At 35.5% G+C, this 16256-nt stretch overlaps 1 protein-coding gene across 1 annotated transcript in view; it reads right to left on the bottom strand.

The window, feature by feature from the left end:
- Window positions 1–1494: 1494 nt before the first annotated feature.
- The window catches only part of LOC145985528 (lachesin-like), a 258993-nt gene continuing 244231 nt past the window's right edge, over window positions 1495–16256 (bottom strand). Inside the window, exons 9-11 of the mRNA XM_083119598.1 lie at window positions 10859–10921; window positions 6546–6605; window positions 1495–3345 (exon numbers count right to left, since the gene is read on the bottom strand). Of these exons, the coding sequence (XP_082975724.1) occupies window positions 3176–3345; window positions 6546–6605; window positions 10859–10921 (293 nt within the window). The 3' untranslated portion in view covers window positions 1495–3175. The remainder of the gene's footprint in view (window positions 3346–6545; window positions 6606–10858; window positions 10922–16256) is intronic.

The raw sequence follows: 16256 nt of genomic DNA, 5'->3' as shown, positions 1-16256 counted from the left end.
TGCAAGTTATATTCATTATATTGTGACACTTATGTTAATTGGTGTGCATTTGTGTGTTGGGATTGCTTTTGTAATTATGGCCAGGTATATGTATACAATTATAGTAATTAACTCTGTTGCCGATGGATGTAATCTGACATAAGTTCACCCAATATGTATAACCATCATTTCAGTGGCCTATTAATTCCCCAATAAACCGTTCCTAGCACCAAAATCTTGATTAGTTGTTACTGTTTGGGTTCCCTAGTAGTTTATCTTGTTTCTATGCATGTTGTTCGAGAAATGAATATTTCATAAGCGTCAAACCTTTGCTGAATGAATGCAAGATGTTGTCTAATCCGCTATATACAGGGTTCCCAGAAATGTCTGGACAAATTTCGGATCCTCTGTAACCAGAGACATTGAGGTCAAAAATGAAGGTCATAACGTCTAGTTTCTAAAGCTGGACGTCCACTGGACGGAAGCGGTGTGTAGCAGATGACGCAACGGAATCTGTATTGAGAAAAATGCAGAACGTCGCCCACTTAGATGGAAGCAGAGCGAAATTCTTTCACTGGAGAAACTTCAGGACTCCTGAATGCGAAGGGAAATGTTCTCTTCGCTTCCACTACAATTTGCGTGCTGTTGAAAAGGGAAGCTTTTTGTATGAGCTGTGGCTTCCTGGAGATCGAATGTGTGTGGTAGAGGCTAAGGCAACAGTAGGTGAATTGTCCATAGTTAGTTTTACTCTTTTATATTCTACATCCTATGTTGTTCCATGGAATAAAATTCTGCTGTACCTGATGTAGATGTCCTCTGTTTGAATTTGTGACCTTCACATTGTTGATAATGGATTGAATGAGGTACAATTCTCCCTCTATTACCTTTGTTGCCAACTAAGAAGCAATTGTTTCTACCAACACAAAGTTTTGTGTTGCTCATTCAATTAACGCCACTCTTTATTAGTACACCCAACGGCAAAAGAAACAGTAGGCGAATTGTCCGTTACCATTTTCATTTGGCCTGTATTACACAATGTGATGATAATGAATTGAAATAAAGACATTAGTAATCAGAGGGCAATACCTACTTCGAATCAACATAATTTCATTCCTTAAAACAACACAGGATGTAGAATAAAAAAGTAATGAAAATAGTGATTGACAATTTGTTTACCATTATCTTTTCCGTTGACTGTACTATCATGATTGCAACGAGAAGCTGGGAGGTTGTTGGAAGGTACTTGGAGGAATAATTTATTACCGTATTCGCCTGGAGTGAATTAGGAAAACCATGGAGAACATATCAGTATGGCCGGCAGTGGGATTTCAACATACCATCTCCTGAAGGAATAACGCAAACAGACAGTAGATAATTATCAAAAGAAATATAAGTAAGCTTCCAAGCTTTGCCAGAGAATCGGACCCAGTACAATTATCTTTGTATCTAGACTACAGCAGCTACCTAACAACATTTCCACCAGTTTTTGGGAAATAATATTCCATTTTGCTTCATATTTTTTTATTGCATGTAACCTGTTGTTTCATATTGGTCAGAAAAAAATGCCTCTATTGCCAACACACTGGCTTAATATCCTGTTTTGAAACAACGTAGGCAGTTAGGTTAGTATTTGGCACAATATAGATATTATTGTTGTCCAATATGATATGGCATAGGTGTTGAACATTGCTCACTTTCAAGGTCCAAGGGCCGCAACGAATAACCAATACAGTCTCCAACATAATTTTTCAGCTCCACCATATTACAAAAGAAAAACTACTGCAAAACAAGACATGAATTTACGTTCCAGCAATTATAAAAATGTAACCAATGCAATTTCAACATGATTTTTTGGTTCCAGCAAATTTCTACCAACAATTTTTGAATTCCAGTAAGTCTAACTAATCAATCGATAACATTTTTGTAGTTTTAGTTAGGGAATAAGTTATGTAAGTCCAATTGATATCTTACCTCCAGTACCACACAACTGATGCAATACTTGAACCAAATTTTTGATATCCTCCAGTTCACAAGAAATTACTTGTAGAATTTCAAAATATATTTTGAGTTTCAGTGATTCACACCAAAAAACAAGACAAGAATACCAACAAAATGTTTGAGCTGCAATACATTATCGTTACCATTACAACATGATACCTGTATCAAGAAATATCAACATCGTTTCAATATAAATTTCAAGTTCCACCTGAATACAGAAGAAAAATGCAATTTCAACATAATTTTTGAGCTGCATCACAAGTAAGAATCGACACAACATAATTATTTAGTTCCAGAACATCACAGTAGTAACCGATACATATCCAAAATGATTTCCAACAGATCACAGGAAAACGGACACAGTTCCACCATAACTTTTTGGACTTCACCAGATCAAAAATATATTCAACCGACAAAATTCCAAAGTGAAATTTATGCACTAGGAGACCATACGAAATATCCAATGCAAATCCAGCATAATTTTCGACAAAATGGATATGATGTTCGCCTTCTATCTGCATATTAGGAAACTATCACACAAACATATATTATATCTCTTCTGATAATTCATGTAAAATTAGATGGTCAGGGATATGCACAAATATTTCACTCTTCTTTGTAGTTGGTTATTAGCTTTGTTAATGCTGTCTGGGCAAACACTACCATTGTAGAAAGCTCTTCTTAAATCGTTCGTCGATATGCACCCTACGATTAGCTGTAAGTAAATATGCCTCCCAAGGTGGCGTATATTTTCCGAAATGAGTGTAAGGACAGGAGGGGATGGTACCACGTCATACACCGACCAATCACATAACTTGGATACGACAACTCCACTATCCTGAAAAAGTTCGAACACACTAGAAAGTAGATTGAGCTTCAACTATAACAAAAAAGTTACTGGACGCTGTTTCCGTCTCAGGTCAAAATGTTTAGTTTTTAAACAACAGGATGAAAAAAAAACTTTACAAAGCTAAGGAGTGATCAAGTTGTAACATTACTTATTTTTTCCTTGAACACACGCGCGATAGTAATTCCTCGTTATGTACGTTTCGTTCCACTCGCACTTCCCTGGAGCTTTTAAAATTTATATTTCTTGCACTATGGAAACACTTTTTTTTCCATTATTTTTTTGAGCATTATCAAAACACTAACATGCACAAACAACTTAATATTTCATTACCGCTTACTCGCCGCACTGTCACCTCACAACAGACACAAATCCTAAGCAAAGGATCAGGGAGTAAAAAGTGGACAATGGCCACAGTCTCGTTGCAGCATTTCTATTGTTGTGTACGTCTGACTGCAGGTCATTGATTGTTGAGCTCTGATCCAGGGAGGTGCCTTCCATTCCTGAGTCGAGTGGTGCAACTGCAACAAAAAGAATAGAACCACCGTTAACACTTTTATAAATATTCTCATTTTGCAATACATTATAATTAGGAGAATAGAAAGAAATACATTCAACATATGATGTTCGTACACTATTATAACCATTCTGGTTGGGTGAAGACCTTAATGAAAAGCAAATTTTAAGATCATGATAAAATCTTATTCTTCTTTTGTGTTGATTATATCCTTCATTTGGCAAATAATTAATATTGTACGAAATCCATGATAGTACACTCATAAAGGTATAACAATTACCAGCCCGGTACTTGAACCCTGTTATCTTGTCAGTATATTACTGAACGCGCAGAGGTGGCAGAGAATTTCGTGACATTTTTACTTAAAAAAGGAATATATATATATATTTCCGGTACAAAATATGCAATCCTGTATATATTAATAAAGCATGTGCTGCTCTTTATGACACTAGTTTTTTTCTTTATTATGCTAATTATTTCATTGAAAGCAACGAAAGAAAAAAGTCAGTGAATACGTGTAGCGTGCCTGTGCTACCATCTATTGATGATTATATAAGTCCAGGTCCATTACTTTTCATTCATCCCTCGTATTTAGAAAAAAATATAAGAATTGGTGAGTATGGTCTAGAAAGTCAGACCGCAGTTGTGATGTGAGTCAACGAGTTGTCCATGGATCGTTTTAATGACAAACCTCCTAGAATGCATTGTCTCGTACTTCTAGAGATATAAGGCTAGCAAAGAGACAGACAGAAGGGCATGAAGTCTCACAAGGGAGATACCATACAGCATACATTCTTTAAACAGGCAAAGCATCTGAAAAATCATTATTTACTTTTTCGTCACAATAAAATTACGGAATTTATTATTCCAGATGATCAGCTAAGCTGAATTTATTATTGTGGAAAGATAATAAGCACGATTTATCGCCACCGTAAACCAGAAGGCAGATTCCGTCGCTCCGGTAATAAACTAAGCAGACTTTGCATGCGAATTTTCGCAGGGTAATAAAGTAAGCGAGTTATTTATCTCTGCTTTATGGAGCCGCCCTCTTCACTTCGGAGTATCTTCCTTCTCTTCTCCCCATACGAAGCGAGATGATAAATTTATGAAAGCAATCGTAGTGCGTGCACAAGTGATGGAAATTGATAGTCTTATTACGTACTTCTTGCGAATGTTGCAAGTACGTAGGAAACTTCGACGCGGACTATATTATCTAATAGAGTAATAGCTTGAACCGCAAAGACTTTCCCAGAAAGTTTCGTAAAGAAAAGGTTCTAAATTTTGAGGAGTAAGATGCTTCCAGCATTCAGAGCCGCTTCTGTGATCAAATCCTTGTCTGGGTATGAGTGTTTCTCTGTGATTGTACCTTCATAAATTTCATGTAACCATCACTCCATATCGTCGTCACGATTAGCTGAAATTTGAAGAAAAGCGACGTAAAATAAGGAATTCATTTCTCATGTAGGATCCTTTAATTTTTAAGCAAAACTCTTAAGAGACGCACCTTCAACATATAGCCCCTTCGTTTTTGTTCTGGTTCGGAATTTACGTTCTAAGATATTGGTTTTCAATTGGGCTGTAAAATACCCTTCCTAAATACAGATGAACCATAGCTATTAACCAGCGTAACTGGTATTCCAAAGGATCGTGTTAATAACGTAAGTCAGCAAATCTTTTAATTATTTTTATAAAAACATGAAAATGCACTGGATAACGTAGGACAGTTTATTAACAAGCTTAATAATTGCATTTGAACAATAATAACGAAACATATAAAGTGTCACTGAATAAATTATAATAACTCCCATGATGAGATTAATGCATTTTTTTACGTAACATGAGCACGCATTTAACCATCATATTATAACTGTTCCAAAATAACAATTGACTTTCTCTGCTGATTTGTTCAGTGGATTTAAATAACAATCCGAATTGTACTTATTTACGTTGAGCATTATCTATTACTAATTATTTCTGCGTGTCGATTCCCTCTCCCCCCATTTGTCTGAGTTAACGATCACTCGGATCAGAGCTCAACAAGTAAAATTAAGTAATAATACTACTTCTACAAAACTAAATAAAATAGTGTTAAGCAAAATAACTACTAATGTAAATTAACCATCACCACTATATGCATCCAAATCCAATCACTTGTTGAACCCTTTCGTCACCTCAGGTGTCCAGTTAGACTATTTGCCAAGAGTGTGCCAGCTGGGAGTGGAGTAGAGTGCTTCCGAATACCTTACACTGATTTCAGTGGGGTAGGTGACGTAATACCACCACTGCGCCATATATTGGCCTTTAAATAAACTAAACTTTTCTTTCGTTCAGCCCGAGGTGAAAATTCTACATAGGAATAGGGCTATATAAACACTCATGCATTATTAATAATAATTTTCTTTCGATACTATTACATTACATCTTTAAGACGAAATGGGTGGGAATGACAGTGCCAGAAAAATGAGTGAGGAGGCAGGAGGGAATATTTTTGTTGCGCAGAAACATTTAGTATGTACTTAAATAACTTACAAAAGTGCATATCTGGTCTAAATAACCACTTATTTATCTACTTTATGCTATGTTCGCCCACCTGCACCCTCTGTTGTGAGGTTCGGCATCCTCTTTCGTTAAATTGCACCCTCAACTGTTTTACCTACCACCAATAAGAAAGCACACAATTAAGGCATTTTGCACAATTACGTATATTGCAGTGTATAATAGTACACGTCATTCAATGGCGTGCCCAAGTGGGGTTGGCATGGGTTATAACCCTCCTTTTTTCCGACATTCCGAATGTCAAATGCAGGAAAAGTGGCAAAATGTAGGACTGATTGTAAGGGAAAAGAAGACGTAATCCACACTCACAGTCATGTTGTAACGTGTAGCAGTTCCACGTTACAAATGTGTATATAAACTTAATATTTTTCTTTGTTTGGTACTTAAAATGTTTGTGTGTTAATGGTTAATTACCAAGAAAAGTGAAACACACCTCGTATATAGACTATACATCCTGATGTTAAATATAAGTTCAAAGAGTTTGTTTCTTTCTGCCAGCAAGCTGAGCTGGAATTTCATTATCGGTAACAACAATGCGAGAAAGCAATCGCTATTGTGTAGAAGCCAGGCAGACTCAACTTTATGTAAACGTTGAAACCGGGGAAAAGACGAAAGATTAGGCTGTCTTCCCCCACGCTGTAAACCTACCATAAGTTGTCAAAGCTGTTTCCTTGGGTTTATTTCCTCTTGTACTTGTGGCATCGTAACCTGTAAGACAAATATAAATATTAATATGCACAAGCTAATAATAATAAAAGAAGCTAAGCTAATAACTTGCCCCTTATACTACCGGAAAGTCACTGCTAAATCAAATGAATAGAAAGAGAAGAGCATATTGAAGACTAATTTAATCAGCTAGAAAATTTAATTGTTAGTACTGTGTGTTTCGTTTTCTCATAATTCGATTGTACTTGATGTACATGATGACTCTAAAACTCGAATTAATTTAAGTTGTACATAGTTAAAACTGGTTATATAGAATTCCTGTAGGTAAAACCAATCTTAGGTAGTTTGCAACTAGTTCTAAGGAATACCTGTATTGAAATGTAGTTTTTACTTGCGAAAATGCAATATTGTCGAATGCTTTTTGTTCATATAACTTATTATTACTCAGAACTGCAATTAATTAATACTTTAGTCAATAGTAGTTGTAATTATTTTTCTTTTCGAAATATCAGTAAAAAGTATTTGAAATTTAAAACTATGGTTTGTTTTGAAATATTGCAGTGAAAATATATATAGAAACAACGTATTCTAACTTACAAAGAAAGAAAAATGGGGGTTATTTAAGATTATATGTTTCACTCACCAACATATTAGAAAAGAAGATTCTGTCGTTCATGAGTTAAGAAGGAGAAGACTAACTCACTCTTTGACAGTTCTAAACCTGAAGGATTTGTGCATCAGCAACATATGTCTTCCATATGTCCCTATCTTTTCTAAGATTAAGCCACCTTTGAGTAACTATGTTTACCAGTTTCATATACGTCCATTGAGGTATTGTCAATCGATCGTCGTCCAGGTCTTCCTTCAGGTTTCTTACCATCAAGTTACCCAACAAGGAGCTGTGAATCTTATATCCTTGAGTGCTACATAGCCTATCCATCGAAGTTCTCTTGATTTAATTATTCTAATATCAAGCGATGGCTATATCTTATGCAGTTCGGCACTTCTTGTGTAACGTTCTCCACTCACTTCTTGTTTCATCTCTTTTAAGTCCCAATATCTTTCCTAAGATTTTATTGTAATGAACTCTTAATTTATTTTCATCTTTAGAAACCATATTTTCCATACCACCCAGCTAAATTATAGTATTGTACATTTTAATTTTTAGATTCTTTGATACTTTACAAGATGATAAACATTTATGATTAGAAAAATAACATGCTTTACCTGAAGTAAACCTGTTTTAATTTCTCCTTTAATATAATTTTTATTTGTTAATTTCTTCTATTTGAACTTTAAAAAAATAATCAAACGAATTATCTATAATTAGGTTTTGATTATTATGGGATGATTGGTTTCGATCCTTAAACTTGTATTAGTTTTCTCTGGGCTGAATTAAAAAATCATCTCACTTGTTGTATTTATAAGTATTTTAGTATTATAATTACATATGTGTCAATATCATCGGCATATGCTGTGTTATTCCATTTAATTTTAGTCTGTCTTAATTTCTTCTACCTTCACTAACTTCATATTCTAAGTAAAGGTGTGTAAAAGTAAAGTGCTCCCCTGTGCTTTGCACCACGCCATGAAGGCGTCTAGGGGGTGTGCGGTACCGTGGTTCTGTATATTCTAAGGCTAAATTAAATGTGATAAAGCACGACAAGATACTTTAAAATGGCTTAAACAGGAATATGACTAGTGGAAACTACATTCAACTACGAGGGTTACAGCAAAAGTCATGGCAACCATTTTTCCCACGATAATGCGGGTCAGGCAAGAAATGTTAAAATATACGGTAGAGACCCCGTCACATGCAATGCATAGTGACGCCACTAGATGGCAGTGGCTGCCAAGACATTGATCTGAGGTAAGTGGGAAGTCAGTGCGTGTTTAACCGTCGTGCAGGATGAATGTGACCCGGCCTTGAACAGCATCCACATCCACCCTATCCGCCGGATCTTTCTTCATGTGATTTCGACCTCATACCAAAATTGAAGGAGCCATTGCAAGTGATACGCTTTCGGACACGAGAAGACATTGACACAGTAATAAGACGTGAGATCAGATGATTCTCTCATGGTGAGGCTGAGGGTATTTGACGCCTTCCATATCGTTGGCAGCGTGTGTTCGATTCTTTGCGAGACTACATCCATGGACTGCAGATGCCATACGTACGCGTACTCGTACGCGTATGTGTATGTGATTTACATGTTGTAATTAGAGGAATAAACACATTTGTAACGAGCGATTGGTATTTCTTATTTTGTCTTTTTCTCTATCCTGATACAGATCTCTATGTTGTTCAAAATTCATACATTAAACGTTAGCATATATCGTGATCCTCCAATTGTATATTTTACAATTTCTTGCCTGGCCCCCAATTATCGTGGAAAAAAATAGTTGCCATGACTTTTGCTGAAATCCTCGTATATTAAGTTAGTTAAAAGTAGATAGCTGATTTGATCCTTATAAAAACTATATTTCACTATGGCCATTCGTTAAACTAGTTGTAATAAGCTAAAACTAATTTCAATTCCAAACATTTGATAGAACTTGTAGTAACTAATTACAACTAATTTAAGATAAATTAGATTTCAATGGGAAGATATATAACATGACTGATTGATTTACTTTCTTTTATAACAGTTAAAGTTTACATAGACCTATGACTATTACATATTACGATTATTATTTTTCAACATTAGCTTGCAAGAACTTGCTTTCATGAAAATGAATGCGAAGGTTGTTATTTCTGGTAACCATTCATAATGGTATTTGGATGGTTCATTATCGTTAATGATATGTGTATATAATTAACAATATTCGTAAAATAAATTAAACCAATTAAAATGTATTTAGCACGTTGCCAAACCTTTTACTTCCTTCAGGAAACATATTGTTTTAAAAATAAAACCGGAAATCATGTTGGTACATTTGACAAAGCCATTCATTATTCGGTGCTATCCCTCTTAGAGGTAAAAATATAAAGCAGGGCATGAAAAAAAAATCAAATAAATGATATATTTTAAACTTTCGCCAGTAAATCTTTTTGTGTACAAGGGCGAGAAAACATGTGAAACCCGAGTTTTAGAGACCGGTTTCAACATTCCGAATACTCATACAAATAGCACCTAGCGACAGAACTTAATATCCAACTTTGTGTGTGTTATTTTATGCATATGAGCAAGTTACACATGGTACGAGACGGTCTGGTTTACACCGAAGCAAAGGTAGCGTGTATATCGCAAATTGATAATAATGTTTACCCAAGGCGAAAGCAAATATTTACTGTGAAGTATGCTGACACCAAATTCAAAGCACTTCGTGAAATACAAATCACATGCAAATGACGCAGGAAATATTTCTGATGTTTATTCTTCGTTAGACCTGTACGTGACCCGCTTTGATACATTTAAAAGTATTTCTAAATTACACTTTCAAAATGTGGGCTTTTCATTTGACGTAATTGGAATTTCTTTGACCAAATTAACATGAAAAACATATAAGTTGTGAATAAAGTATATTATCAACTACTTGTTATTGCGATTTCCTCATGCCGGAATAACGTCATAGCTATGAATGACGGATTAGCTAGCTACCTAGATTAATTACAGTCATATCTAGAAAATATTTATTTTCTACATTTGACTATTTTTGTGCTTCTTTTATTTACACACACTTCTCTCTTGTAAGTTATATTAATTTTCATTAATCGTACGTCCTCTCTATATTTTACAACCTCATAAACTCTGTATGAACTTCATAAATATATTACAGTTTTATTTCTGATCGTAAGCATGGTACATGAAATCAATTTCCCATACTATATGTATACACAACTTTGGGGGGAAGGGGGGCACAAGCAATGCAAGGAACAATATGTGTGTGTGTGTGTGTGGGTATGCATATGAGACTCGGTGATTCGGTCAGCAGGTTCGAGACTGCAACGCGGGAGGTCAGGGTTCGATTCTCCGAGCAGGTGCACAGAGCTGGTCTGCGGAGCGAAATACACAATAAAATATTTCCTGTATTTGGAGCACTTCACTCTGTTAAAATTGAACTTGAAGTCAAAAATGGTAATGCGGGGGTTAATTTAAGAGTGTGTTGAATTTACATCTTTCGTTTTCTTTCGATTTCTTAACGAATTTGCATTTAAAAATTTTGATTTTCTCAAAATCAAATTAGCGGCTGTAAGTCCATGAGTGATCTCGAATGTACATTCTTATAGGAGAAGGGTGAACTAATCATTACAAATTTCACATGGAGGAAAACAACAATGGAAAACGACTTACCAGATAAGGTAACTACTTGATTCTCTGTTGAACCCAAAGGAACCCTCGTCTGCATCTTGATTTCTGAAAAATAAGCAAAATGAGTGTAACTAAGAAATACTAATTGGAAACAATTCAATTTTATTAGGAACAAAAGGTTGAGTTATATATAGTGAAAGTAGAGATTATAACGACACGTGACAAGTCTCGGTATTGCCAAAAGGAATCAGAGACGCAAATCGCTGTTTAAAGATGGAGACGAGTATCTTCAAGACTTGACGATGGAGGAGGCCTAGACTTACTGAGAATCTTATGAATTAGAATGTACGATACATCTCCGTCCCTCCACACAGGGTGAGTGTTGTCGTGCAACAAACTTTAATGACGTGTAGAGAACATTTTTTCTTGGAAACATTTCTCTCGTTTGCTCTTATCTCATGAAAATATGCTCGACTTATTTTCTGTTCTTAGTGTTATTATTGAGTATATTGTTTTTGGCGTTGTTTTGAAGAATGTTTGTTCTAGGGAGCCAAAAAAAATAAGTCTTCCAAATGACGCAATGTTCATTACTATCGGACAATTGGTTCCTGAGATAAAGTTTTACGACCTAATTTCATTGTGAACATTTTATCCATATATTTTATTTTAATGAGTTTAAAAACACGTCTGAATCTTGCAAATATTGTCTGAAAAGACAATGCTGAACAGTAGGGACAATATGCAAGGGCACCCACAGGATTTTTTCTCAGGGGGCAGTCATAGAAGTTTTATTATTATTATTATTGCTATTATTTTTGTTGATATGATTATTAATATTATATTACTGTTACTACTACTACTACTACTAATGTTTTAAAATTACATACATTTGTAATTTACATATTTTGTATATCTATATACAATTTGCATAACTGTATACTTAACATTAATTCATGTAGGACAAAAAGCTGTTTTTTAATAGTTAGATAATCAGTGTAAAATTAACTGTAAGCTTAAATGTAACCCTATTTCAAATAATAATAATAATAGTTGCTGTAACTTTCCTGTAAGTCACAGGAAACAATACTTTTTGTTAGAAAATATCTACAATTTCACCATTAACATTAACTCTTTCCAGAAATCTCAGGGGGGGACAAGTGCCCCCTCTGCCCCCCTTCCCTACGGTCGCCCATGACAATATGTGAATCACAAAGAACAACTCTTCTTGGCGAAAGGCCTTTGTCGTGCCGACAATGAAACCCAGTGCATCTGCTCGGAAACTCACTTCCGAATTCTAGATTGATTGATTGATTTAGTTTATTTTACTTCGCGTTTTGTGCCTCTTGGCTAATTTGCGAAGATGGGGATGAGTGATGAAAGGATGAATGGACATTCACAAACAACCAAGCCCGACCGGGATTCGAACCCGGGACCCTTGGCGTCGCAGCGCGATGTGCTAACCACTCGGCCACAGGGTCGGGCCCGAATTCTAGAGAATTGTAGAAGAATGAGTATCTTTCACGTTCCACCACAAAGTTCCTGATGCTGGCAACCTGGTCCATTGTTGTCGAGTATCCAAGAGCAACAGGTGGACTTTACAGAATAACACGCCAGAACGCGGTATTAGGAAGATTATGCAAAGGGATCATTATATGCAGATTTTTGAAAAGTTGTAAATGATAAATATAATAAGGTTTCAATAAACCTTGGGTTCAAGGCATGTCATCTTTGTTGTCATTGTACATCACGTCCTGAAAAGGCTCAGTACTCCCATATTTTAAGACTCATAATACTGCCGGTTAGAAAGATTGGGCAGGTTGTCGTGTACCGCACATAAAGATGTAATTCCTATGCTAAGTTTTTACACTATGAGCTCTTGTAAAACGGTAATATGAAGCCTGTATGTATGCAACAATTAAAAACAGATTCACAAGCAAAATGCTTCCAAAAATACTGAAAAATGCAAGAAAGAGAAGCCAAAATACTTCCAACAATGCAACAAAATTCTTCCACAAATACTGGAAACATGCAATAAAAACTTCCAAAAATTCTGAAACGTTCAAGATAGAGCAGCCAAAATACTGAAGAATGCAACAACATTCTTCCAAAAATACTGAAAAGTTCAAGAAAAAGCAGCCAAAATACTGAAGAACGCAACAAAAATTTTCCGAAAATTACTGGAAAATGCAATAAAGACCTCCAAAATACTGAAAAATACAAGAGCCGCCAAAATGCGGAAGAATGCAACAAATTTCTTACAAAAATTCTGGAAAAATGCAATAAAAACTTCCAGAAATACTGAAAGTTCAAGATGGAGCAGCCAAAATAGTGAAGAATGCAACAACATTCTTCCAAAAATACTGAAAAGTTCAAGAAAAAGCAGCCAAAATACTGAAGAATGCAACAAAAAATTTTCCGAAAATTACTGGAAAATGCAATAAAGACCTCCAAAATACTGAAAAATACAAGAGCCGCCAAAATGCGGAAGAATGCAACAAATTTCTTACAAAAATTCTGGAAAAATGCAATAAAAACTTCCAAAAATACTGAAAGTTCAAGATGGAGCAGCCAAAATACTAAGGAATGCAACAAAATTTTTCCAAAAATACTGGAAAAATGCAATAGAAACCTCAAAAACTACTGAAAAATGCAAGAAGGAGCCGCCAAAATACTGAAGAATGCAACAAAATTCTTCCAAAAATACTGGAAAAATGCAATAAAAACCTCCAAAAATACTGAAAAAATGCAATAAAAACTTCCAAAAATACTGAAAGTTCAAGATGGAGCAGCCAAAATACTAAGGAATGCAACAAAATTTTTCCAAAAATACTGGAAAAATGCAATAGAAACCTCAAAAACTACTGAAAAATGCAAGAAGGAGCCGCCAAAATACTGAAGATTGCAACAAAATTCTTCCAAAAATACTGGAAAAATGCAATGAAAACCTCCAAAAATACTGAAAAATACAAGAAAGAGCCGCCAAAATACTGAAGAATGCAACAAAATTATTCCAAAAATACTGGAAAAATGCAATGAAAATTTCCAAAAATACTGAAAGTTCAAGATAGAGCAGCCAAAATACTGAAGAATGCAACAAAATTCTTCCAAAAATACTGGAATAATGGAATAAAAACCTCCAAAAATACTGAAAAATACAAGAAAGAGCCGCCAAACTACTGAAGAATGAAACAAAATTCTTCCAAAAATACTGGAAAAATGCAATGAAAATTTCCAAAAATACTGAAAGTTCAAGATAGAGCAGCCAAAATACTGAAGAATGCAACAAAAGTCTTCCAAAAATACTGGAAAAATGGAATAAAAACCTCCAAAAATACTGAAAAATGCAAAAAAGAGCCGCCAAAATATTGAAGAATGCAACAAAAGTCTTCCAAAAATACTGGGAAAATGCAAGGAGCTGCCAATATACTGAAGAATGCAACCAAATTCTTCCAAAATTTCTGAAAAAATGCCAAAAATACTGAAAATGACAGCATCAAAAATGCCACAAAATACAAAATTAATACTTTTTTCCTGTTGCTTTTTTTGTTCTGCCTGTAGATAAACTGTTTTGTTTAGCATCGTCTTCAGGAAACTGAAATAAAGGTAAATGACTTTTCATCTTCTGATGCGTGCTCATCAGGTTCATAAAAGTTAACGATCGTTACTAAATTAACGAGGTTGTGGGCTAATGTAGGGCCCGTGCATCGCTTGACAACTGCACAGATAGGGCTAAGGATGGGAGAGAGAAAAAAAGAGCTTGGAGTTCAAAGGAGGCTGCATTCCAAGCACAATAGAATCGATTTTCAAACCTCCGTGCTTGATCCCGGAGAAAGGAGACTGGGAAGAGAGGGAGAGAGAGAGAGAGCTTTTCCAGAATCTCACGCTCGGCTATAAATCGCAACGAGGGAGACATGCGAGTGTGTTTCTCGACCTATCGATCGCATCGCATCGCATCGCTGGGGGAGAGAGAGAGAGAGAGCGATCGCTGTAAATGACATCAGTTTCCGTCAGGTGAAACTAAAGACCCAGGCGGAAGATTTCTTGCCCGGGAGGTTGGTGGGGGGGGGGGAGAAACCCAGACGGGGGTGGTTGAAACTAGGGGTTGGTTCGGGACGGGCGCTCAACGTCGACCTCAACAAATGGAATTAGCCTCGATCTCCTAAAATGTGTTAGGATATTGGATAAGGAAACCCCCTTTACCTTGCGAAAAGGACTTTTCTCTTTTATCTTCCAGCTGGAATTAGGCCGACATTGCGTTTCCAAACTTTCTTTGCCAGAAGGGTGACTGGATTATTAGCACATGGTGCAAACTCCCATTCCTCTATGCGAAATCCGGAAAATATAGGATAACAAGGTTCTGGTGCCTTAAGATTAACTAGAATTAGTGTAAATATAATTCAGTAAAAAATAACACTGGAACAAAGCACACCTGTACACGAGATACCCTGTTTCTTGAAAGATTTAAAGATATAAGCTGCCTGTAAGAAACGCATTAACCATGAGAGTAATTTATACAAATAACATTTCCGAGTTATTTTAGTTGGCGACGTTTCAATACACACTAATGGTATTTCTAGCAAACCACGTATCTCATATGCTACAAGTAAAAACGCTCATGATTTACACGTATTACAGATCTTAGTAACGGCAGTTGAAGTATAAAGTTGATAACGATTTAAAAACTGTTTGAATTTTTTAATTGAATTTTAGGAAGGAAAAATTAATATTAATGTAAAAACATGTAAAATATTTAAAGTAAATTACAATGAAGTTTTATGTTCTTCGTATTGTTGTATATTTTACTAAAGTTATGACTTTTCGTCGTATGTCCCTCCTTTTGGCATATTTGTTCCATGGTCTTTGTATCTTTCTGATAATATATCTTGTGCTATAATTTTGATTGAATTGTTCTTTTAAGTCCACTTTATGCACAGAAAGGCTAATCGAGACTGGACCTACAGTTTAAAGTGGGATCCGAGCCACTATGTGCCTCCACCGGGTATCGAACCCGGGACCCCTTGATTACAAGGCGAGGACGCAACCGCTACGCCATCGCGGAGGCCCTACTATAATTTTAATTATTGCTAACAACCAGTTAAAATTTCAACTATCGTTACTGAGATGCGTAACGTAATGTAGATGTTCTGTCTCCAATTTGAAACAAATCAATATAGTTTGGCTATAGAGTGCATTTTGTTTGATCTCTTTTTATAGTCTAATGTCTACATACAACCAATATTGATATATTCAGTGTTTTTGTTTTACCTAGAAAATTTGGAAGCAGCCACAATAATTTAAACTACAACAGCGAATGAAACCTTACTACAATGTCTCTCAACTAACCACAAGTGGCACAGACATAAAAATTGAATAGTAGTGGAGTCAAGGTTATTGATTGATTGAATTTATTTATTTTACTCTGCTACCGAATGACAAACTC

This window comes from Lepisma saccharinum, chromosome 3 (assembly GCF_977018435.1).
Source record: "Lepisma saccharinum chromosome 3, izLepSacc3.1, whole genome shotgun sequence".
Taxonomy (NCBI): Eukaryota; Metazoa; Arthropoda; class Insecta; order Zygentoma; family Lepismatidae; genus Lepisma; species Lepisma saccharinum.
This window is presented reverse-complemented; position numbering and strand designations above follow the sequence as displayed.